We start from the raw sequence: 23,765 nt of genomic DNA, 5'->3' as shown, positions 1-23,765 counted from the left end.
GCAGGTCAGTTCCTGGCTGGGGCCAGAGGAGCTGGGAAAGGTGCTCTGTGCTGGTCACAGGCGCTCAAGGGAGAACCAGAAGACATGTTTTGATGGTACTTGCATTGAGCAAGGAGGAAGAGGATTTGAGAACTTCAGCCCTGAGGTGTGGGTGAAGAGAGAGAGAGAGGGGCTACATGGGAAAAGGCCTGGGGAACAGCAGCAGCATAGGGAAAGGCCTGGGGAATAGCAGCAGCGAAGTGAAGGAAGCAGTGCATGGTTGCTGTATGCAGGATCCCTGGGCTGGGACCCAGAGTAGAAGATGGGCCTGGGTCACCTCCTCTCTCCCACCCTGCCAGCCACTGGCAAAGTGGCCTAAGTCCCGAGAAGGTGGCAAGGCTCCTTTAAAAACCCAACCAAAGGATTGGATTAAAAAGGGTCTAGAGATGGGGCTGAGGACCCTGGTGAGGGCTAACAGCATATTGAACTCTTTGCTATCCCGGAAGGGGCTCATCCAGTTGACTATGTGATTTGGCCAGAGGGCTGAGCCACTGAAGGCCTACCAAGCTAGGCTGACAATTTACAGAGCATGACACGGGCAGGAAAGGCCTGCAATACCACACCCAGTTGCTAGGAGGCCCTCCTGAGGTGAGTGCTATGTCATCTTGGGTTTGTCTTGACTATGATAAAAAGGTGTTATTTTTAGAATAGTTACCTAGCACTCTAAAATTCTAGCATATACAAGGCAAGTCATACTTTGTGTGTGCTAAGTAGTTGAGTTGAAGCCTTGGGCTTGGATTAATGAGTTTGACTTCAATTCAACCAACTAACACATTCTAAATAGTCTCTTTCTTCCTGGCCAAGACAACCACTTTCAGATTTTCCTCAATAAAGCCTCGAAACAGGGCTATTTATAACTGACTCCTAGTGCTGGTTGTCCTCTTCATCCTGCCATGCACCAAGTCCTCACACCTCACTGATCCACACTTGACCTCCTTCTCTTCAGTGCAGATTAGTGAGGTTCTACTGAATGTTTGTTTGATGATGGATTCAATTTTTTCACAGAGTTGATAAACTGAAACACTTGCTAATCTGCAAAGGGACTTGAATGCAGATTCAAGAATTTACAGTCCAAAAGACAAATTATATTTCCCTATCAATTAGTACAATCAATTTCTGAAAAAATAAAATGTAATGAGAATGGAAAGGCATTTTAGGGAAATTAGGTGACTCATATTTTAGGAACTAAAGGAGCAGAAGCTGACTGGCATTCTAGAGTTTGGCTACTTTTGCTGTTTAGTGACAGAATTTTTTTAAAATGTGGCTATATTGTATTGTTTTTAGGGAATTTTATTTGCTACACCTGAGTGTTTAAGGCAACCAAATGATCTTGTATGTCTTTGGCTTCATGAGTCTTCACGTGTTTATGGAGATAAACTGGTGGAACCAAAAGACTGTCATTTTTTTCATAAAAAGCTGATCGACACTGCACACAAGTATTTTGAGGTAAGGCTATATACTGGAAATATCTTCTTCTGCAATGTTGATTAAATTAAAGTTGTTCAGGGATATGTCAAATTTACTGCAACTATAAATAACCACAAAAGTCCCATACTGTAGCCCAAGAAATTACAGCCAGTGAATGTGCTGATTCAACATACTCCCTTTAACGTCATCTGTTAGCAGGGTTTCTATCAAAGAAAAGTAAGCACCTGACTGATGTGGTAGCGGGTACTAGCTTTCCAATGACCATAACAAGTAAGGCTTTTTCAATGTGATATCATTAATTCTGGTCTCTGCAAAGATGGTAATTTTCTTCTTGACTATAGTTCTCCACTCGTGTTTGATTAGCTGTGAGGATTTTCAAGTATCTGCTGCACTGTTGTTAGCACTTTTAAGCAAACGCTCGAGACCATCCTTAAAATGGAGGCAATGACCTTCTCACTGAAATGAATCTTCATGTAGTTGAGTGTATTTGAGGTAACAAGATGGTGTTTATTTGATCAGTTTTTTATCATAACTGTGATACAAATATATTTATTTAATACCTTTCTAGCTTTTTCCTTTGGAGACTAATTTTTTATTTTGTATTAGAGTTTTTCTCCAATAGTTTGACTGATTAACAAAACGTATGCAACTATTTAGTGCAAAACAAAATTATCTTTATTTCTTAGTTTTTAATTTCAGCATTTATTTGGGCATCAGATCACTTAGTTATAACAATGTATAGATTTGTCATCTGGGCATTTGCAAGTACCATAAATATAAGCCAGTCTTACGGAAAATAAACAATAATTAGATACACAGTAAACAAGGTTTGCAAATAAATACAGGTTATGGTTTCAGATTAGATTTTCTGGGCTAAATTCTTGTCTGATTTACAATGCAATTACAAGGAATATGCCTTTTCCTCTTACTTTATTTTGTTTTCTTTTAACAACCCTTTCATTAAACTTTACTACAACTGTCTCTCCCCTTGCCTAACATGGCATGTACAACAAACAAAATGTATATCTAGTGCTGTCCATTATATCAGGCATGGCATAACATTCTATTGGGAATGCAGCAGAACGTCAGCAAGATACAATAGCTGGATATTAAAGCCTGTAGTTTCTTCCTGAATAAATGGGTGTATTGGTGCCAATACCAAAGTGTGAATTAACTATATAGTACTGTGATTCTTCAAAAACATTTATTACTCTGAAATATATCCATTCTTTACCAGACAAGGCAGTGGGACTATCTGAAATAGAGTTTGTCAAAAAATGCATGTGTATTTATTGTGGGGAAAGAGTTTTCTTGAAATTTTTTGCTAAAAAAACCCAACCCCTGTCCCAGATTTCAAACAAACAAACCTGTTTTTGACACTTTGGGTCTTCCGCGCCCCCCTTCCCCCCCCCCGCCGCCTCCCACACACACACTTTCACCCTTTTCCCCTTTACATTTTGCCACTGAAAAAAGAGTGAGAAGAGGAAAAGCAGGTATTTGGGGGGGGGGGGGGGACTAAAAATTGGAAATCTTTTGTGGGCTTGGGGGGGTTCGTTTATTTTATTGTTGAAAAATTGGAAAATTTAGAAAAATGAAAATTTTCTGCAAACAAAAATTAAGTAAGGTCATTTATTGTCAGAAAAAAAAATTCAAATTAAAAATTTTGATCAGCTCTAAACTGAACCTTCCCAGCAAACTATTTGACAGTATTGTGGGCTTTTGTGACACTGTTGGACTAGCCATTAAATGTGACATTTCCTATGTTTTTTGGACATTCTTTTATTATTTTTTCTCTCCCCACTTGCTAGGGTGTGGAAGATCATCTTCTGCTCCAGCACCCGCTCATTTATTGCCATTTTGCAAATGGGGTAGCCAACTCTCATTACATGCCTGTCAAGGAACGGGAAGTACTGAGGAAGATACTTACAGAGACTCTAGAAAGCTACAATGAGCTTAATGCTTCTATGAACTTAGTTTTATTTGAGGATGCCATGCAGCATGTGTAAGTAGACTTTTTGAAAAAGCCCATTTAAAGACTTATTTATGCAGAGTCCATACAGTCAAGTTTAGAGGAGATACTGCTATCAGAGACTTATTGGGTAAGAAATTGCCTCTTTCGCTAAGTAGAAGCACTTACGCTATAGGTTAGTAGCATTTTTAATAAAATGATTATTTTGAGAAGACCATCCAGCAGTGTTCAGGGTGAGAGAACATCACTGATACCATTATGGAAATGCACGTCAAGACTTTAGTTAAGGTTGAGTTCCAGTTTACCTGTAAAGCAGGGATTCAACCTCTTTGTTTTTGTATGAACAGCATTTACCCTTTGAGTACAGAATGATTTTTCTGAGAAGTTGCAAGTAACCCCATTAATTTATTCATTAAAATAATTTTAAAAATGGGTCCTTTGAGAAATTTAGTGTGTCAGCCTTTTATTTAAGGAAAAGAGGGTGGAAATATGAAAAAATCAATAGTCTTTAAAAATCAGGCTAATCTAATCTGGGACAACAAACAGTAAAATCATATTCGTATTGTATGATGTCACTACAGAGCAGAGCTTAGGGGTTTTTTGGGGAGCCTTAACTGCACATTTCCATACCTCAATGTAAGCATAATCTGAACTCTGTGTTTCCTTGGTTTATAATACTTACAACGACCTGTAAGATGTTTTACCCTTAAATTACTAATATGTACTCTCAACCTTATCTCCATCTTATTGGTGTTTTTGTATGGGACTGTATATTGGAATCCATCATGGGGAAAAAATTGCAGTGCAGTTTCTGAGATCCAAGTTAAGCTGCAGTAGTTATGTTTACTGGCAACTGAGCAATTTTTCTTTTTTCAGGAGCTAATGGAAGGATTCTGCTCAGTCAGTGGAGCACAGACTCAAAATAGCTTCTACTTTTCACCATTTAGAACTTCTGTCTAATATAACCAGTCTCTCAATTAATGTGCAGCACTGTGATTCTCAGGGAGTTATAGTGATCCCTGCTGACAAAGCTTAGTTTTGCTAATGCAGTTCCTATTGTTTGTGAAGTCAAAACTTCTAAAATGGAACTTTTTCTCATTGTTAAGTTGTACTAGTATTTCTGCCTCTTTGTTGTGTTTTATCTAGCACATGCTCAGTGGGGCAGGTACTGTGAGAGTCATCCTTAACAGAGCAGTCCATTGAGAAAATCTCTGCCCAAGCAGAGTAAAAAGTAGTTTAAATTAGAAAAATAATCCTATGGATTTTTTTCTTTAAGGTTGTAGACTCAGTTCTCCTGATTGGGAGATTTAAGTGATTATCAGAATGCCGAAGCCTTCTCTTGAAATGTTGGTAGTCCATTAACTTCTTACTGATAAAATCTAGAGACAGCAAATAGTGTCTTGTGTGTCAGGCAAAAGTAGCGGAGCTTCTTAGGGAACCTCAGGAGCAGCAGCCCTTGAAAGGTACATTTGAAACTAAATCCCCTAAAACTTTCCTCCCTGTTGCTATTACTCTTACGAATCAATTATCCAATCAATTTAGAGACTTGACAAGGATAGCTTTGCCCATGACAAGGATAGCTTTGCCCATGAGCTCAACATATCAGTCTTGGTTTAACAGGTTTGCTATTCTCCTTTCAGGAGGTATCCGTATTAGACACCGATCCTCTTCTACTGCTTAATTCAAAAGATTCCACTCAAGGATAGTTGTCAGGAATGATTTCTGGAATGGGATATGATCCGGTGTGATGACAATGTCTAAATTATCATTTAGTCTAGGATACTCAGTGAGGCAAAAGGTCAAGGTGTCTTCAGATACCTCTGTTATGGTGATATTGAACAGTAATAACCCTAGAATCAGATGACTGAAAATCTTGAAATTTCAAAAGACAATTTTCAGGATTTTTTTAAAATAATGAATTTTTTTTTTAACTAACTCAACCTAGACTATTATTTATAACATGTCTGTTTTCTCTTTAACTCTTAGAAGCACTGATCTGTGGATTGAAAAATATCAAAATACTTCCAACAGATCCTCGTGAAACTAAATCATGATTATTCTGAGCCAAATTCTCATCTGCTGTAAACTGGCACAGCTCCATTGACTTCAGCTGAGAATTTGGTCTGTGGTTTAATATCACCTTGGTTTAGGATGTTTGCTGACTAGTCAAGTTCTTTCTTTAAACTCTAAGCTAAAAATGCCAGGTGTAAATTGAAGGCTGATCTTCAAACATGTCTTCATGAAGTGATTCTATAGCAAAATTTAGTTAAGCCCTTTGTCTTGATGGTCCAGATCTCCTAACACTAAATGCCTGATGTGCTCTTAAATGCCCGATCTATGCCCATTGAAGTTAAATGAAAGTCTTTTTACTTACTTCAGTAGGCATTGATTAGGCATTTAAAATGTTGCTTAACAAGAGGTCACCCTAAAAGTTGTACATCGAGTGAACGCAGGTAGAGGAATGGTGCTACATCTATGCTATTTGGGCAAGGAAGATTAATCTCCTCTACCTATCAAGATTTCCAAATATTGGAGAAAGTTGGCAATAGAAAGATGAAATGATGATAGCCTGTATATGGAGGTCAGGAGCAGCCTAATACAAAAATAGTTACACCCTTAAATTAAATATCCAGGGAAATTAGAAACTGAATTAATATGGTCCTTGTATTCTATATTGTATTCATTTTTCCATCATCAGGTGCCGCATTAGTCGTATCTTGGAAGCCCCTCGGGGTTATGCACTTCTTATTGGAGTAGGCGGTAGTGGAAAACAAAGCTTATCTAGGCTGGCCGCATACATCAGCTCCCTTGACGTGTTCCAGATCCTGCTGAGGAAAGGCTATGGGATCCAGGACTTGAGGGTAAACCAATAAATAATATTTGATTCTCCCAAGAATTAGTGACTTTGAGAAGTTGCTGTTTGGAACCTGTGTAATGAGGATAAGAGTGCAGGAAGGGCAGTACAACTTGAGATTAGAGCTGGGCAAAAATTTTCAGACCAAAAAAAGGTTAAAAATACCCCAAAACCTGAAAAAGAAATTAAGTATTTTGTCTGAACCAATATTTTTCAACTTTTTCAGTTCTCTGAAAAATTTAAATAATTTTGTTCTGGGTCGACCCTAAATAAATTTTTTTTATTTGTTATTTTTCATTGGCTAGTGAATTGAAAAATCAGTTATTTTCACAACTCTTCTTTCAGTAACAAAACTTGTGGTTCCTGTGGTTTTCAGCTGTGCTTTTTAAATTTTCTTTAAAGAGAAATTGTAGGTGGAAGGGTACTTTTGTGTCTATTTACATATTTTACAGTATTTTGGTAGTTTCCCTTAAATCTTATGGGAATTCCTCCCCTGCCCCAAAGGTAGCTATTTTCTAAGCTACAACGATCTGGGTAAAAACTATGGTACTTATAATTATCCCCTTTGTTATTAGTTTTTGGTGATCAGTTGTAAGCTCATTAAGTGGAATAATACTGTTACATGGACAATTGCAGGGCAAAATTCTGTCCTCTATTACATGTGAGCCATTTAAATTAATGGAGTTATTCATATACTTAAAGTTAAGCATGTGCTTAAGTGATTTGCTGGATTAGGACTGGATTGCTGAGGACCTTGGGGCTTGAGTCCTGTGTGCCCTAATAGGGGAAGAGGTTATATGGAATTTCTTCTGCCCCACATTCCTTGTGGAGCAGCAAGTGAAGATTCCAAACCTAATGGCCAGAGTGCTAGATGAGGGTCTGTGTATGACCCTGGTTGGTGCACTATGGCCCCAAAAGAAAATTATCTGCCAGTTTGTACCATGGTCAAACCACCAGAGCATATGCTTCATTGGCTATTAAGTGCAAAGGGAAGGTACAACAGTAAGATATGCTCCAGAGCACACTCCTCCCCCAAGCCATCCTTCCCAACACCAGCACAAAGGCTGAAAACACACCGCATAGTGGGTTCTGCTCTACTTCCCATCCATAGAACCTTGTAGGGATATAATAATAGAAAAGGCAGGATTTTGCCTATGGCAAGAATTTATATTGTTATGCTGCTTTTCTTCCTTATTTTAAGAATATTAATTTGAAACCACCTGGAAGTTAAGGGGATTGCATGGAGTTTGTAATGGCAGAATTTGGATCTCACTGAGCTGCTGTTGCCACCTTATGGAAAACTCTGTGAAGCATTCTAGCTAGGGACGATTCCAAGTATAGAGCCATTCGTTTTTTGTATTCTTCAGTTTTTGTGTGAAATAATCCTTGTATCCTGAAGTCATCATCTTCTGCTCATCTTCCTGATCATTTCTACAATTAATTGTGATGTCCGATTCGGAAGACAATGGCTTCAAGTGAAGACTTGGGGCTTTTCTACACTGCCCTGCAGTTCACACTACCGGGGTGTGAATGGTAGTTTGCCCCAAAGTGCTGTGCTCTGATTCCTTCATGTGGACAGTATGGGAGCAAACCAGAAGGTTCCTAGTTGACATCCTGTTTGATGACTATGTTAAGATGAACTAGGAACCTTAGTTCACGCCCGCAGCGTCTACCCAGGGGGAGTTAAAGCATAGCATTTTGGTGTAAACTGCAGTTCACAGTTTGGGCTATAGGGCTGTGTGGCAGTGTAGACATAGCCTAAGATGTAGCAGCAGATGAACTTTTGCCCCAAACCATTGAGGAGAGGAAATGAGGGAGGAACCTGCTGACACCTGTCAGACCCAGAGGATCTCCCTACTACTGGACCACGTGTCTGGCTGAGCATATAAACTGGCATTGTATATAATCTATATCACAAAAGAAATGAAATTCAGATGCAGGTGATGTCTTATGTTTTTATTTATTTATAAATTTACTTTATAAATTATTTATTCTGCATTTGTACAATGCTTAGCCCAGTGTGATCCAGATCCATAACTGGGGCTCCTAGGTGCTATTGCAATACAAATAACAACAATAACATACCATTCCTCTCTTAGTGAAATCCTTCAATGCTATTCCTAGCAAAACAAACAAAAAACCTTTTGCATTCTGCATACAACAGATACAATAAGAAAACCAATCAAAAAGATTAAGCTGGCTTTTCTGTGTAATGCCCAGATATTATTAGCATAATTAAAACTGTTCTCGAGAGGGAGTTACTTGGCAGAGGTGTTACAATATAAGTTTTCACTATATTAGGAGGTAATTTTTATTGATTAGCAGTCTGTTTTCATCATCACCACTTGGTCTTGTCAAAGCCACCATTTTTGTCATCAGATGTCTAAAACTGGAGGTAACCTGCTTTTTTCCCTTTGGATGCAATGTGGCAAGCTAAAAAGCTGTAAATAAATTGTAAAGGCAACAGGTCATTGCTGTCAATTACATGCATTTCATGCCTTTTTTCCCCTGTATCAACACTTTAACAAAACATGAATGATTGCCTCTTTTCCTTACAGGTAGATCTTGCCAATTTGTACATCAAGACTGGAGCCAAGAGCATGCCCACTGTGTTTTTGCTGACAGATGCCCATGTTGCAGATGAACGCTTTCTTGTGCTGATTAATGACTTGTTGGCATCAGGTGATTAGAACAACACATTTCTTGAAAGATCTTCCCCAATGACAAATGATCTGTGGTTTCAGTGAACTTTAGAGAGAGATTATTTGTCTTTGAGATGTTTGCAGGGAGAATCCTTTAGAAGAAGCCATTTAAACCCAGCTAACTTGAGTATTATACCTAGTTTCCTTAAGGAATCAGTGCCCCTTTGAGAAGGCTAATAACAAGGTCATGTAATTCATAGATTGTAGACTTCATGCACCTGATTCTCTTCTTCGCGTATGCCATTTTACACTGGTGTAGTTCCATTGATTTAACTGCATTTATTCTGATTATACCCGTGTAAGAGAGAGGAGAATTGGGCTCTGTTAATATTTTAGGATATGGATTCTGAATTTGGAGATCACAAACAGGACAAGGGCAGGTTATGACCAGCATCCCATTCCTTATAGCTAGAGGGGAGTCCTGAAACTCTTTTCACTTGTAACATGGGGTCACTGTCTGGAAAAAGTTGAGAACTACTGTTTTAGAGGACAGCACGTGCATGAATGTACTTCATGGTTCATAGAAGTAAAACACAGATTATTTTTCACTTGAGAGAAAATTCTCTCTCTGGATAAAAATGTATGAGTAGCGCTAGCTGTTGTTGTTTAATCCCATAGCACAGGGGTCGGCAACCTACGGCACGCGTGCCAAACACGGCACGCGAGCCGATTTTGAGTGGCACGCTGCCTGCCCGGTAGGAGGAGGAGGAGCCGGAATGCACCACGCTGGGAGAAGAAGCAGGGGAGGAGGGAAGCTTGGCTGCCGCAGGACCAAGCTCCTGCCTCCTGTCCCCGCAGGGGAGAGCGGTGTGGGGGGGTCCCGGCCCCCCGCCCCACTCAGCCCCCCCCGCCCACCGCTCTCCCCTGCAGGGGCAGGAGGCAGAAGCTTGGTCCTGCGGCAGCCAAGCTCCCTCCTCCCCCACTTCTCCCCACAGCTTGGTGCATTCCGGCCCCTCCTCCTCCAGAGGAGCAGAGCCGAGCGCAGCGTGCTCGCTGCTCTATAGAGCAGGCAGAGAGAGGTAGGGACGGGCCTTGGGGAAGGGGGTGGAACAGGGCATATCCCTCCCAGCCCCCTGCCTTGAGCTGCTCAGGGCAGGGGGCTGGGAGCACCCCCACGAGCCGAGCACCCCAGCCATCTGCCCTGAACCCCCCCACCCCAACACACACCCATCCCTCTGCCCTGAACCCCCCCCACCCAGCCTTGTGCCCTGAACCCCCCAACCCCAACACACACCCATCCCTCTGCCCTGAACCGCCCCCCCCCCCCAGCCTTGTGCCCTGCACCTCCACATCCCCCAGCCCTCTGCCCTGACCTCGAGTCCCCCCCAACACCCAGCCCTCTGCCCTGAACCCCCCACACACCCAGCCTTGTGCCCTGCACCTCCACCCCCCCCCAGCCCTCTGCCCTGACCTCGAGTCCCCCCAACATCCAGCCCTCTGCCCTGAACCCCCCCCCACACCCAGCCTTGTGCCCTGCACCTCCACACACCCCAGCCCTCTGCCCTGACCTCGAGTCCCCCCAACACCCAGCCCTCTGCCCTGAACTCCCCCCCCCAGACCCAGCCTTCTGCCCTGCACCTCCACACACCCCAGCCCTCTGCCCTGACCTCGAGTCCCCCCCAATACCCAGCCCTCTGCCCTGAACCCCCCCACACCCAGCCTTGTGCCCTGCACCTCCACACACCCCAGCCCTCTGCCCTGACCTCGAGTCCCCCCCCCACACCCAGCCTTCTGCCCTGAACCCCCCACACCCAGTCTTCTGCCCTGCACCCCCACACACTCCAGCCCTCTGCCCTGACCTTGAGTCCCCCCCCCAACACCCAGCCCTCTGCCCTGAACCCACCCCCACACCCAGCGGGCTGAGCAAGCTGGCGGCGTAAGATCAGCATTTTAATTTAATTTTAAATGAAGCTTCTTAAACATTTTGAAAACCTTGTTTACTTTACATACAACAATAGTTTAGTTATATAATATAGACTTAGAGAGAGACGCCTTCTAAAAAAACGTTAAAATGTATTACCGGCACGCGAAACCTTAAATTAAAGTGAATAAATGAAGACTCGGCACACCACTTCTGAAAGGTTGCCTACCCCTGCCATAGCACATAGGAGCCCTAATCATGGACCCGTATCCCATTGTGCTAGGCTCTGTACAGACAGGACAAAAAGATGGTCCCTGCTGCTAGACCATATAAAACATAGTTTAGTTAATAGTTTGGATTCTTGTTTTTTGGGACTTTTATGATTTCTTCCCTCCCCTCCTCCCCCCGCCCCCATGCTGTTATGCAGGAGCAGTTCCAGATCTATTCAGCAATGAAGATATGGATGGCATTATTACAGGAATTAGGAACGAAGTCCGAAGCCTGGGTCTGATTGACACCAGAGAAAATTGTTGGAGATTCTTTTTGGACAGAATGCGACTGCAACTAAAAGTAAGGAAAATCACATGTGAAAGAAACTTTGTGAAACCAGCAGCTGGTGATGGAAAATTGGATTATTTGAATATGCTATAGTGTGTGTTTAGACTCCAGGACGCTACACGTAAAGATGTACATTTCCACATGGGTAATGCCTTTGACAATGAGCTTACATCTATATAGTGGCTTTCATGCAGAAAGATCTCAAAGTAATGTACAAACGGGTTACAAACTATGGGCCTAATTCTTCCCTAAATCTGTCTTGACGTTATTGGGAGTTTTACCTGAGTAAGGATTGCTGGACTAGGCTGTAACATTATATGCGAGTGTATTTAGATACAGGCCTTATCAACACTTGGACTCTAACCACTGGTTAGCTGCACTGGTGTAAATCATGTCTGCAGTAAGCATTTGCACTAGTGATTAAAATTTCACTTTAGAGTCCCCTTCACTCCCTATCATAATGCAGTTGTTTTATAAGTAAAATGTTGGAGCTGTTTAACAGAGCAACACTACAAAGCAGTTTAAGGCAGGATGTGAAGAAGAATGCCATATCCTATTGAAACCTATTGTTGGGGAAATGTTATGTAGGCAGAACGTAGTTATCCATGTTGGACACTGGAAAACAGAAGCCAGCCACTCTGCTCTTGTGAAAAGTGTCATGGGGGTCTTTAAAGGCTTTAAGGTCACACACACCTCAATTTTACATCTCCTCTATACAGATAAAAAGAATATCCTGTTTTATAACCATAAAAAAAAAAGCTTTGAAATGGATAAAAATCCTTGTACTGCTGGGGTTAAGCTGATCTCTAACCAATTTTCACCTCTCTTCACATCCACTTACTCTCCGCTGCTTTTTTGTATCTTCTGCATTCCTCTTCTGTTGCCATCACTTCTGTCCTCCACTGTTGATTTCTTCTTTAACCCAGGACTGTGGTGAACATTGGATACTGGATTCTAGGAGGCATAGGGAGGATTTGGTATGAATTGCATTCTCTGCTGCTTTTGATCATCAGGGTTGTAGTGCATCAGAGCTGAATGGGGAAAGTAGCTGCCCACTTTATACCTAGCTCTAGTTAGTGTTGTTAGTCTCTCAGTCTCATGAACATCAAATTCATAGGCAATTTTTTTTTTTAAGAAGGGAGGAAAAAAGCTGTGAATTCTTGCATATCCCCTTCTCTTCCCTTTGTATCCCTCTGATTGCTCCTATGATTTCATTATTTTTAAAAGGCCTTTTTAAAAACCTGCTTTCAAAATGCCTCTTACCTTGCCACCATTTTGCAGGTCTCCCACTGTGCAAATTACCATTTCTGGAGACAACAACAGGGGGTATCTATTCACTTCGCAAAGACTGCAAAGTAGAGATGTTGTTGTTCCGTAGGAGACATAAAATTCATGAGTTAACACGCTGGCAGATATCTGTATGTACTTATGGTTATAGCTGGGTGACCCTCCTCCTCCCTACCTCCTTTCCCGAGATTTTCAGTGTAAACACAGATTAATAAGATATAAAAAGGAATACATTAAGTATTTTAATCAATTCCTGAACCTCAAGCTTAATGAAAGTAAAAACATCTCTTAACTATTCAGCATTTTACTAAAATCAACACTATAAATTAAGTCCCTGTTTCCTTTGTGATCACTGCTCATCTTGTACCCTCGTTAGGTCTGGGAGGAGTATCTGGATTAAATCTGGGCAAATTTTTTTTGACAAAACACAAAAAATGTGCATTTTCTGGGGTCTGAAACTATTAGTTGTATTTGCCTAATTTTGTTCAATTGTTTTGACTGGAAAAATATTTGAAATAGTCTAAACATTTTGTTCCCACTTTGATTCAAAATGGCATTTCAATTTTAAATACGGACAGTTAAAAAAAACTACTCAAAAATGGGTGAAAATGGCTAAAAAAACTGAAAACATTGTTTTGGGTTGACTCAAAATGTTTTGGTTGATTCAAAACATTTTTTTCTGGTTTTCAATCCATCAAAAAAGTTTCTAAAAAATTGTTTCAGTTCAAATTGAACAGGATTTTTTCCCCATATTTTTCAGTTTGGTTCCAGAACTGAAAATCCATTATTTGCTCAGCTCTACTCCAAATTCAAGGAGTCAAAGCACACAGTGTACCTATTTGAACCACAGCATTAGAAGTGCAAAAGGCAGTCATTTGGGGCATAGACAAAGAAGGTTTTATAGAAGGACAGAAAGAAAAAAAGAAACATGTATGAAAGCTGTGGAAAGGCTGACACAGCGCATTGAAAATATTTGCTTAAAAAAATCAAACATGGAAGGCAAGAGTAAAAAAGGAAAATGCCAGGATAAGAATGACAAAATTTTTCTATTTGGGCTTCAAAACAACTCTGCTATTAAAGTGTAGGGCTGACATCAGTTTTGCTTATGTTGGTATACATCCTAACAACTTTTGCTAAGGTTACTGTTGTTTCAACCAGTTCCCCTCCTCTCCTCCATGACTGTTCATTCCTTCACTTTTCCCACCTCCTGTCTCCTTAGTTATCTTCATCATTTGCTATAGAAATTAGCTCTGAAATTTTTTGAATTCTGGGGCCCTTGCCTACTGGTCACCAAAATAAGCACTGGTGGCAGTTTGTTGGCTACATAAGAGCAAATGCAAGAACACATTACTAGAATGTAAATTTTAAAATCTCAAAAAGTTCTGTGTGTGAGGACTGGAAAGCAGGTGGGATGTGTAGATAATTCAATAAATCCACAATTTATATGCTAAGAGGAAGTTAAAAGAAAGCATAAAAAATACAGTACCTTGTAGATACTAGTGAGTTATTTTGAGGTGGAAAAACCAAATAAGCTTAGGTAGAAAAGCATCTGCACCCCAAAAGTGCAATATAAATAATAATTCCACAGGTTTAATTAAATAGGTCATCAAAAGTAATTATTATACGATAAAAGTAATTGTGCCTAACATTTAGAAAGGAGAAAAACTACTGGTTGGGATGGAAGACTGAGAAACTGTTAAATTCTGAGTTGCTCCTTGCTTAGTAGTGTGTGCAAGACTTTGGATTTTGATTGTCTTTGCATCAAAGGTACTCAGAAAGCTGGGTATGAAATTTGCATGAATGTGAGGAACAGAGGCTTGGCCTACACTACAGCATTATGTTGACATAAGGCAGTTTATATCGACCTAATTATGTCAGTGTACACACTACAGACTTGCTCCTGCCAATGTAAATGCCCTACTACACCAACATAGTAACTCCACCTCCACAAGAGGCGTAGGGCTTATGTCGGTGTAGTTAGGTCGATGCAGTGTCCGTGTAGACACTGCAGGTTACTTACATTGGCTGTTGGCTGTTATTTTTGTCAATTTCACGGATGGTGGGCAGGGGGCTAGGTTCCTGCTGGGCTGCACCCACCGGGCTCCCTTCTCCAAGCCGGGCTGCCTCTGGGGTCCTGGCTCCCCCCTCGCAGATAGACTGCTGCCCAGACTCCCACTGGGAGCCCAGGTGCTGCCCTGAGGCTCCCGGCTCCCCGCCTGGAGCAGGGCTGCGCCTGCCTGGCTCCCCAGTCCCAGCCAGGCTGTTGTCCAGACTCCTGGTTCCCCATTCCCTGCTGGGAACCCGGCTGCATTGAAGCTCCCTGCTTCCCACTGGGAACATGGCAGCAACTCAACAGGGAGCTGAGAGCCCCAGCAGCCTGACATGGAGCGGGGAGCCGAGAGCTGCCCTGGTGGCTGCTATGCTGCTTGCGGGAAGCAAGCTGCTGCTCCTCTGGGCTCCCAGCAGGGAGCAGAAAGCCGGGATCCTTGGTGCAGCCGAACTCTCAGCAGGGAATGGGGAGCTGGGAGCCCTGTGGCAGCCTGGTGGGAAGCCAGGAGCCCGGGGGCAGACCTGCTCCTCGGGTGGAGCGGTACGTGTAGCTCAGAGCTCAGGCTCTCAGCCCCCCACACTGCCCCTCTTCAGTAGGTGGAAGTTCTCCTGGTGAGGACGCACCACCAACAGAAGAAGGGCAGTGTGGACATGAACCACTGCAGTAATTACTGCAGTAGCTGTAAGTTGACCTAACATAAGGTAGCTTACGTTTTTAGTGTAGACATACCCTTAGTTAAGTGGGAAAGAAGTAACAGCTTCATGAGACTGCAACATAGAAAGGGAACGTGCAAAGGTGTAATAAATACAACTTGGTGTCACAAATGAACTGAGTGGTTGCAGAAAAGTAGGAGGGCTGCATGGAGGAGGGGAAACCTATTTGAAGATCACAGAGGAGGAGGGGCATGAAAAAGTTCAGATAATCATCCATACTTTCGAGATTCTCTAACAGAACCTCAATTCCTATTTTTGTTCACTCAACTTATTATTGCTGACACATTCTCAAGTGCCATCCAGGATAAATGTACACGTGAGTTATGGGTAGAGGAATTTGAGGTAAATAGGAGAGGGGTGTTCCCTCTGTCTGTATATAAACGTGATCAGCTAGGGAAAACAGAGTGACTACAGCAAATCAAATCTCCATTATAACATGAAATAGTCATTCCTCTCCCCCCCCTCCGTGCCACACACAGAAATAAACACACTGAGATCATAGCTAAAGGGAAGTGAAGCATTGTGCCAAGCATGATGGAAATTGAATTGCTACATGTGAGCCACAATTAATTAGGAGTAAAAAAAAAAAAAAGGGGGGGGGGCTAATGGAATAAAAAATGGTGAGGGGTGCAGTGCAAAACTGAGACCATGATCCCAAATGCGTGGATTTGGGGCCTTAATTTTGTTTTTTATTTGTAGGATTTTTCCCAGTAACAGCTCCAGTTGCCATCTTACTAGCTCAGCTGGTATTTTCATGTTGACAGTTGTCTTGTCTTCTTTACTTCATCTTTCCTTTTCCTCCTCTCCCATCACTTTCTTCTCCTCCCTCACTGCCAGTCTTTCACTCTCTCCTCCCCCTCCCCCCATTTCCATAATGATTTCCAAAAGGACTGTTGAAATTGTGCTCTTTATGCTAATCTTCTGGCCAGTAGCGTTTCCCTCTGAGAACAGTGCCAGCAGTTGTGTGAAGCTGCCAATGATCACACAGTCCTGCTTCTGGAGCCAGCACCATCCGGAGGAAGCACCACTTTGCCCCTACACCAGTAATTGTGAATTCAACAACAATTTCCTTGTCCCATTGGTAGAAAGGGGTGGAAGCACAGGGGAAAATCCCCATACCCATGCACTGATTTCAAGCCCTTCAAAGCTAGAACAGACCAATGGCAAAGTGACAAAAGCCACATAGGGGGTGTGGTGGCACCTTAAAGACTAACAGATTTATTTGGGCATAAGCTTTCGTGGGTAAAAACCTCAGGTTTAAAATCTGTTAGTCTTTAAGGTGCCACCAGACTCCTTGTTGTTTTTGTAGATACAAACTAACACGGCTACCCCCTGATACATAGGGGGTGGTGTTGCAACAGACTCTAGAGGTGCCAGTCAGTGATGAGGGTCTCCTTGTATGAGGCATGGCAAACAGGTATAAGAAAAAGACAGTCCATGCCCCCAAAGACTTTACAATCTGAGCATAATCTTCATTATCTGAATGGTAGGTTTCCCAGGGTGGGGTGATTACTGCTGGAATTTATTCACCTTTGCCCATAAGTACAGATTGATTGCAACAAATTGTCCATATGGGTTACTCCCACATAAGAATTTTTAGAAAACTGTTCTGCAGTAGTTAGCCTTTGGTATTTTTTTATAGTGCAGCCCTCATCCCAACTTGTCTTTCTTTCCCCTCCTCTCCCAAGGGTCTGCCATCCCTGCCAAATGTTATTCCTGACCAATCCCCTCTATTTTTCATCCTTTTTGACTTCTCTTATTTCAGCCCTCTGTCTTTTCCCCCACCCCAGCTTCCTTTATTTCTCTGCTTTTCTTCCTTTTCAGCTGGCCTCACTTTGCTTCTTGACAATTTTCTGTGAATACATTATAACGGCAGTGACAGATGACTAAAGAGGCAGAATAAACCTATCATCTATCTAAAGTGCTCCGCCAGTCTCTGTCCTGGCTTCTGCAGTTATTAGGAATGATTATAATCAATTCTGGACATTTTACAGTTTTATTGAAAGTACTATTTGGGTATTTTTCCACTGGAATTAATAGTATTAAGATACTTACTCAAACAGATGTTGATACCACATGATTTGAAGTATTTCTAAATAATAAGAGAAACAATGCATCTCATTCTAGGAGAGTAGAAATGAGCAAAAAAAGACTCCTTCCCACTTTTGACAATCTAATGCTTGACATTCAGTTAATTATGTTAAATCAAACATAACACCCTAAAAAGATGTTAAGTACAGTAACTGTCCCCTCCACCAGCTCCTCTGGAGTAGCTTTTGCAAGACACTGATATCAACAAATCAGTCTCATCACGGTATTAATTATTATTATTTATTTTATTATTTATTTTTTTTATTTTAATTTTTTATCTTTTTATTTATTTATTTTATTTTTCTTATTTTATTATTATTTTTTACTTAGATATTTTAGCTCTGATTTGGAAGCTGTATTCTGCTTTCCAGAAAGAATAATCATTGGAAATGTATGTACAAACTATGAGCCCTTTTCTTTTTTCAGATGCCTTTTGAGCTTGCAGGGAGATATTGAACCAGTATTAGATATTACCTTAACCTACATAGACTGTTAGATTGGCTATCTGACTCTGTGAACTCTAGCTGTCTGTTGTTGACAAAATTTTACGGTCACATTACTGATTTTAATATACATCGAGCTAAGTAACTGATACTAGCTTGGGGAGGAAGGAGAAACAGGCAGGCATTGTTTGTATAACATACAATATAGTGAGTAAAACTTATTTGCATCAGGTAAAATTGTAGTTTGCCTAGGTTCATTAGCTGCTAGGCTGATTGGAATTTCAGCTGTGAACCCACTTGCAATGGCTCATTGCCATGGTTCACTACATTCCTTTCTTTCATCGCCTCAACTTGCCTTGTAATTCTTTACTCTCTTTTCCCTCCTCATCTCTGCAGATCATTTTGTGTTTCTCTCCAGTTGGTTCCACGCTGAGAGTTAGAGCTCGGAAGTTCCCAGCCATAGTTAACTGCACAGCTATTGACTGGTTTCATGAGTGGCCGCAGGAGGCCCTGCACTCCGTCAGCAGGAGGTTCATTGAGGAGACGGAGGTGATTGAGGTACAGAGTTTCAAGCTCGTCAATCAGACGAGAAAGCAACACAGATCCCTTAAAGATCAATAATTGAATATGCTGGAAAAACAATTTCTTCTTTATTCCTTTTGCATATTCGTTGTCTTTTAAGGTTATAAAGCTTACCCCAGCTACTGACTGCATTTCTATGACATGGGGTCATGGGAGGGGGAGGGAAACAGTGCTGAGAGTGCATGGCTTATCTTCCCCAAAATTTCCCTGGATGTTGGGCTTTTGGAGATCCCACAGAAATGAGAATGCCCCAGGCATGGGATAGATTTAACCTTGTCAGTATAATTAGAGGTGTTCACTCGCACAGTAATAGATGGGGAGCAAACATTTGCAGTCTACAACCCAGATTGGTACCTCAGCAGAGCTACATGTTTTCCATCCACTGAAGTTCTGGACAAGTTGAAATCTTCCCAGCAGCTACACACACAATGCAACCCGCAGTTTAAAACCTGGGGACTGAGTTATTTCCTCCCCTTACACTGGAGTCTGAAACTTGACCCACCCCAAAAAATCACATGACAATATGTTTCCTTTTAGGCTTTCAGTGTGTAAAAAAGCCCAAACGTTGCTCCTGTGATGGGCAATGAGGCTTTTAAACAGCCTGGCAGCATTTTTCCAATTGTGTTTTTAGTCCCGTATTATCTTGTGGGCAGTATGGAGAAAGAAGAAAGCTACTCATTAAAAGACTTTTAAAGGACATTGACCTCCTTCTCTCAAGGGTGTTTTGTTTCTGTCCCTCTTTCAGCCTGATAGGGACGTGAGGGTGTATAACTGATCAGGCAGCTGGCATCGTTACCGATGCTGATGGCAGAAATTGATGTGACAGCGTAGATAACCCAGTTCCTGATATTATAGTGCTTGCTACTATATAGTTCACATTAAGCCAGAAAAGATGTTTAACCTCTTTCAACAACTCTGAAAATATTCCTCTGTGAATTTTGCATCCTAGGGTTTTGGGAAGACCATAGATCCTCTCCCTTTTCACAATGGCAGGTTCTGAGTTGTTTTTCTAAAGTAGTGTGTAAGTGAATTTGGTGGCTGTGAAGGAGAGGGACTCTTAGCAGAGGCTGGTGTGCCAGCTTCTATATGCAATGGTGGCTGGATCCTAACTTTAATAGATGCTTTACTATTCTGGTATTCAATCTCCTTTGGACAGAGACTGACAAGGGTATGATACCAGCTTGTGCAGTGGTTTTATGATGTAGACAACTATTTTCACTAATGAGCTACATGCCAATTTGAACTCTGATCTCCAGATGTGAAAAGTTGGTGTATTAGCCCCTCGCTCCCTACATGTGTCTATTTTTAAAAGTTAGAATCTAATGTGTGTAGAAATTTAATGCAGAGAGGGTGCTGCTACACAGTTTCATTTATAAGCAAGAAAGATGTAGGGAAATTGTTGGTTTTGGTTCAGTGGCAATTACTGTGTAGCAACTCTGACTTTCAGGGGATCGTACTTCTGTTTTCCTGGGTCCGTCTAGTGATGTAATGGATTTGTAGAGATCAGAAGCACAGGATTTCAAGAGTGCAGATGAAGAGCCTAGCATCTCAAGTCAACTATCCCTTGGCATTAAGGAGAAACCCATAGGGAGAGTTTCCAAGCAACTGAATGCTGTGGGGATGGCAACTGAAGGTCTGGCAGTGGCAACAGGCAAGATACCACTTAGAAAAGAGCTTGCAGAACTTGATGCCACCAGTTAGATGCAATAAGGACTGCAACTTTGGGAAAAGGAACAACAAATTTTGTGCTGGATTAATATATTTTCTGTTGCTGATAAACATCTGATTTCTGTGATAGACTTTAGTTATTAGCTGAAAAGCCTGAATACGGAATAACATTTTAATGTGAAGGAGATTGCCACATTTGCAGCATTTGTACTCTGTTCACAAGGGAAAAATACAGAATCATTAAAGAATAAAGTAAAGACGGGATGGAGGGGCCTCTTTGGTGATCTTTACATTCTGGTAGCAGAGCTATGTTGTGTCCTTTACCTCCTGTGCCATTGACAGTGATCAGTGCCAGGCAAGTTGTGATATGAAGAGTGACCAATGACATCTACTGGCTGTGGAGAGACTTGCTTCACTTCTTATCTCAGTGTCTCACATCAGTGTTTGCTGTAGCCCGCTCTACAGTGGTATACTGATGCCTCTTATAGGATTCTAAGAGTAAGAGAGAGAGAGAGAGAGAGACTTAGAAATCCTTATTGTTTTTGATATAAACAGCCTAACCTTGCCTTGTAAGGTACTTAAAGAGATTTTAGTGTTAGGGCACCTGAATATTTTATTTTATTTTATTTTATTTTATTTATTTATTTATTTATTGCTGTTTTATCAACTTACACATTCCTGTTTAGTTTAAAGGAGAAATGAGGATAATGTGCAGAACAGAAAGCATGTTTATGGTGCACTTTCTTTTGTCTAAAGGTTTAACACATTTATTTTGATTTGAATGAATACAAATTTGATCACTTCCTTAATAAATTTTAACCCACTCCATTAAGAACACAACATGTCATCGCAATTTAGGCGTTTAATATTAATAGACCCTTTGTTAAGAATAATGTTTTTACATGGTGCAAAGTACCTGCTTTGGACATCTGGAGATAATTCATTAACAGGAGGAAATATGTATGTGCATATGTGATTCTCTTCTGTACACAGGCACAAATGAGTGAATAACTGCCCCTAAGAAATATTTTCCCTGTTCAGCCTAATAATGAAATAAATGGCAATTGACCCAATAGACAAAATAATTTGACATTTTATCATCACTGGACATTTATTTTAGGACTCTGTCTCAGCACACTCTCTTCTCCGAGGAGCATTTGATGGCCGAGACTGTGCAGATAATGTCAGTGGGTATGTGAAGCCAATTAGAAGACTAGCATGGGAAAACAAAGTATAAAAAGACCAGCAAGGGGGGCGGGAGTGGAAGGGGTAGGGCGGACCTGGAACAGAGAAGAACAGAGCAGCTATAACAGCTGTCTTTTTGAAAAAAAAAATAACTAAGGGAGACAGAAGAGAAGCAGAAATGAATCAGAAAGGCAGGTGAGGTGAGTAGCAAAGAGGGCAGCTGAGAAGGAGTGGAAAGTGTTGTGAAGAGGGAAAGATCAGAGGGTAATGGGGAGCGAAGGAAGGGCCAAGAGAGTGGCAGAGGTGTATTAGGGAAGCAGGGTGGGAGAGGATCACCCTGAAGAACAGAGAGAACCTTAGCTGGTATCTGGCCGCCTCTGTCAGCTGAAAGGGATTTAAGTGGGTGGGTTTTTCCTTTTTTCGTTTGTAGTGCTGCTGTGTTTCATGGGTAGTTCAATTTGCGTCATTTTAGATATTTAGATATCCTTTTATCGCCTCTTATCAGAGGAGGCTTGTTTTAGCCACAGCTCACCTTTGTCCAGACTGTTGGCGTGTATTATGATCATGCCATCTAGTAACTTGGGAGGATGAATGCCAGATCTACAGTTAAGCACTTGGTTATTGATATCACCTACACTCAACTTTTAATTGTCCCAAACCTGTGTTTTAAGAAAACCACAGTAACTACAAGAGGTTTTAGTTTGAGGCAGGTTTTGAAACTGTGCTTTAAAAGAAAAAAAATCACTACAAATAAAATAGTACAGCTAAGTGACCCCTTTAAAAATAAACCTCTGAGTTTAATGCCAGCTCTCTTGTGGTGAAATGAAACAGAAGAAATTCAGGCCGATGGAGAGTAACTGGATTTTGGGGTTGGTTTAGGGTTCAGCATTTAGGCAGCATCTACAGGTGAAGAGAGAAAACAAGCTTTCTCCCCACCTCTAGAGTGAAATCCTCGCCCCACTGGAGCCCATAGGAGTTTGAAACCAAAGGCAAATTGGGCAAGGATTTTACACCTATTGTTTAAAAAGTCTCACACTGCATTTTGGGACTGGGGGGGGAAGGACTGGCAACATCCCAAAGCTTCATTCTCATTGGTTACTAGAATCTCTGGAAGCAACTAGGCAATGGTTATTACCTATCACCATGTTCAGTGGGACTGAAAGTGTAATCAAAGAACTTCACTTGGACTAACAGAGGACTTACAATGGCTCTTCTGCAAAACCCACATCGATTTTCAGTAAAGTCCTTTTTGCTTTATTTCTGAATTATGTGTTTAAAAAACTCAGCTATTTGACTGATCCTAGCAGCAGGATTTCACCAGACCCGCACTCAGTTCTTTCTCGTCTTACTTCCTGTGCAAGGGCTATAAATACCCAGAAGAGACACAAAATAAAATAGATGAAGATCAATGGAGTGGTAAATGATGATGAGAATAGGGCAGTCATGCAGAGCAATCTAGATCGCTTGGTAAACTGGGCCCATACAAATAAAACCTTTAATACAACCAAATACAGAATTGTACATCTAGGAACAAGGACTGCAGGCCACATCTACAGAATGAGGGCCTTTATTATGGAAAGCTGTGACTATGAAAATGATCTAGGGATCATAATAGAAAAGCAACTGAACATGAGCTCCCAGTGGGATGCTATGGCAAAAGGGGCTAATGTGATCCTTGGATTTATAAACGGGAGTAGAGAGCAGGAGTGTGTGTGGGGAGGGGGGGATGTCTGCCTCTGCATATGGCACTGGTGAGATCAATAGTGGAATACTTCATACAATTCTGATCACGTTTTTAAAAGGATGTTGAAAAATTGGAGAGGGTGTAGAAAAGAGCCACAAAAAGGATTCCAGGGCTTAAAGTGAGAGACTTAAGGAGCTCAATCTGTTTTGTTTATCAAAAAGAAGATTGAGAGGCATCTTGATTTACAGTGTTATAATTATTCTCATTAAGAGAAAATACTGGTACTGTATGGCTCTTTAATCAGGTGGAGAAATGTATAACAAGATCCAATGGCTGGAAGCTGAAGCAGAAAAGTTTAAATTGTAAATAAGGCACATGTTTTTAACAGTGAAGGTGATTAACCATTGGAAAAAACTACCAAGGGAATTTGGTGGATGTCTTCAAATCCATACTGGATGTCTTTCTGGAAGATATGTTTGACAAAAGCCTAAACAAGTTAGTGGGCTCAGTGATGGGTATCTGGGTGAAGCTTAATGGCCTGAGATATACAGCAACTCAGAGTAGATGATCTAATGATCCCTCTGGCCTTAAACTATGAATCTATGAACAAAGTGTGCCGCTGAGAAAAGCAAGTGACTTGCTTTACTCAAC

General features: G+C 41.4%; 1 protein-coding gene across 1 annotated transcript in view; it reads left to right on the top strand.

The window, feature by feature from the left end:
• The window catches only part of DNAH11 (dynein axonemal heavy chain 11), a 274,673-nt gene that overhangs the window by 141,990 nt on the left and 108,918 nt on the right, over positions 1 to 23,765 (top strand). Inside the window, exons 50-55 of the mRNA XM_065398425.1 lie at positions 1,324 to 1,485; positions 3,276 to 3,469; positions 6,135 to 6,297; positions 8,849 to 8,972; positions 11,281 to 11,423; positions 18,392 to 18,553. Of these exons, the coding sequence (XP_065254497.1) occupies positions 1,324 to 1,485; positions 3,276 to 3,469; positions 6,135 to 6,297; positions 8,849 to 8,972; positions 11,281 to 11,423; positions 18,392 to 18,553 (948 nt within the window). The remainder of the gene's footprint in view (positions 1 to 1,323; positions 1,486 to 3,275; positions 3,470 to 6,134; positions 6,298 to 8,848; positions 8,973 to 11,280; positions 11,424 to 18,391; positions 18,554 to 23,765) is intronic.

This window comes from Emys orbicularis, chromosome 2, assembly GCF_028017835.1.
Source record: "Emys orbicularis isolate rEmyOrb1 chromosome 2, rEmyOrb1.hap1, whole genome shotgun sequence".
Taxonomy (NCBI): domain Eukaryota; kingdom Metazoa; phylum Chordata; order Testudines; family Emydidae; genus Emys; species Emys orbicularis.
Note: the sequence above shows the minus strand (reverse complement) of the source record. Positions and strands in the feature narration are given on the sequence as shown.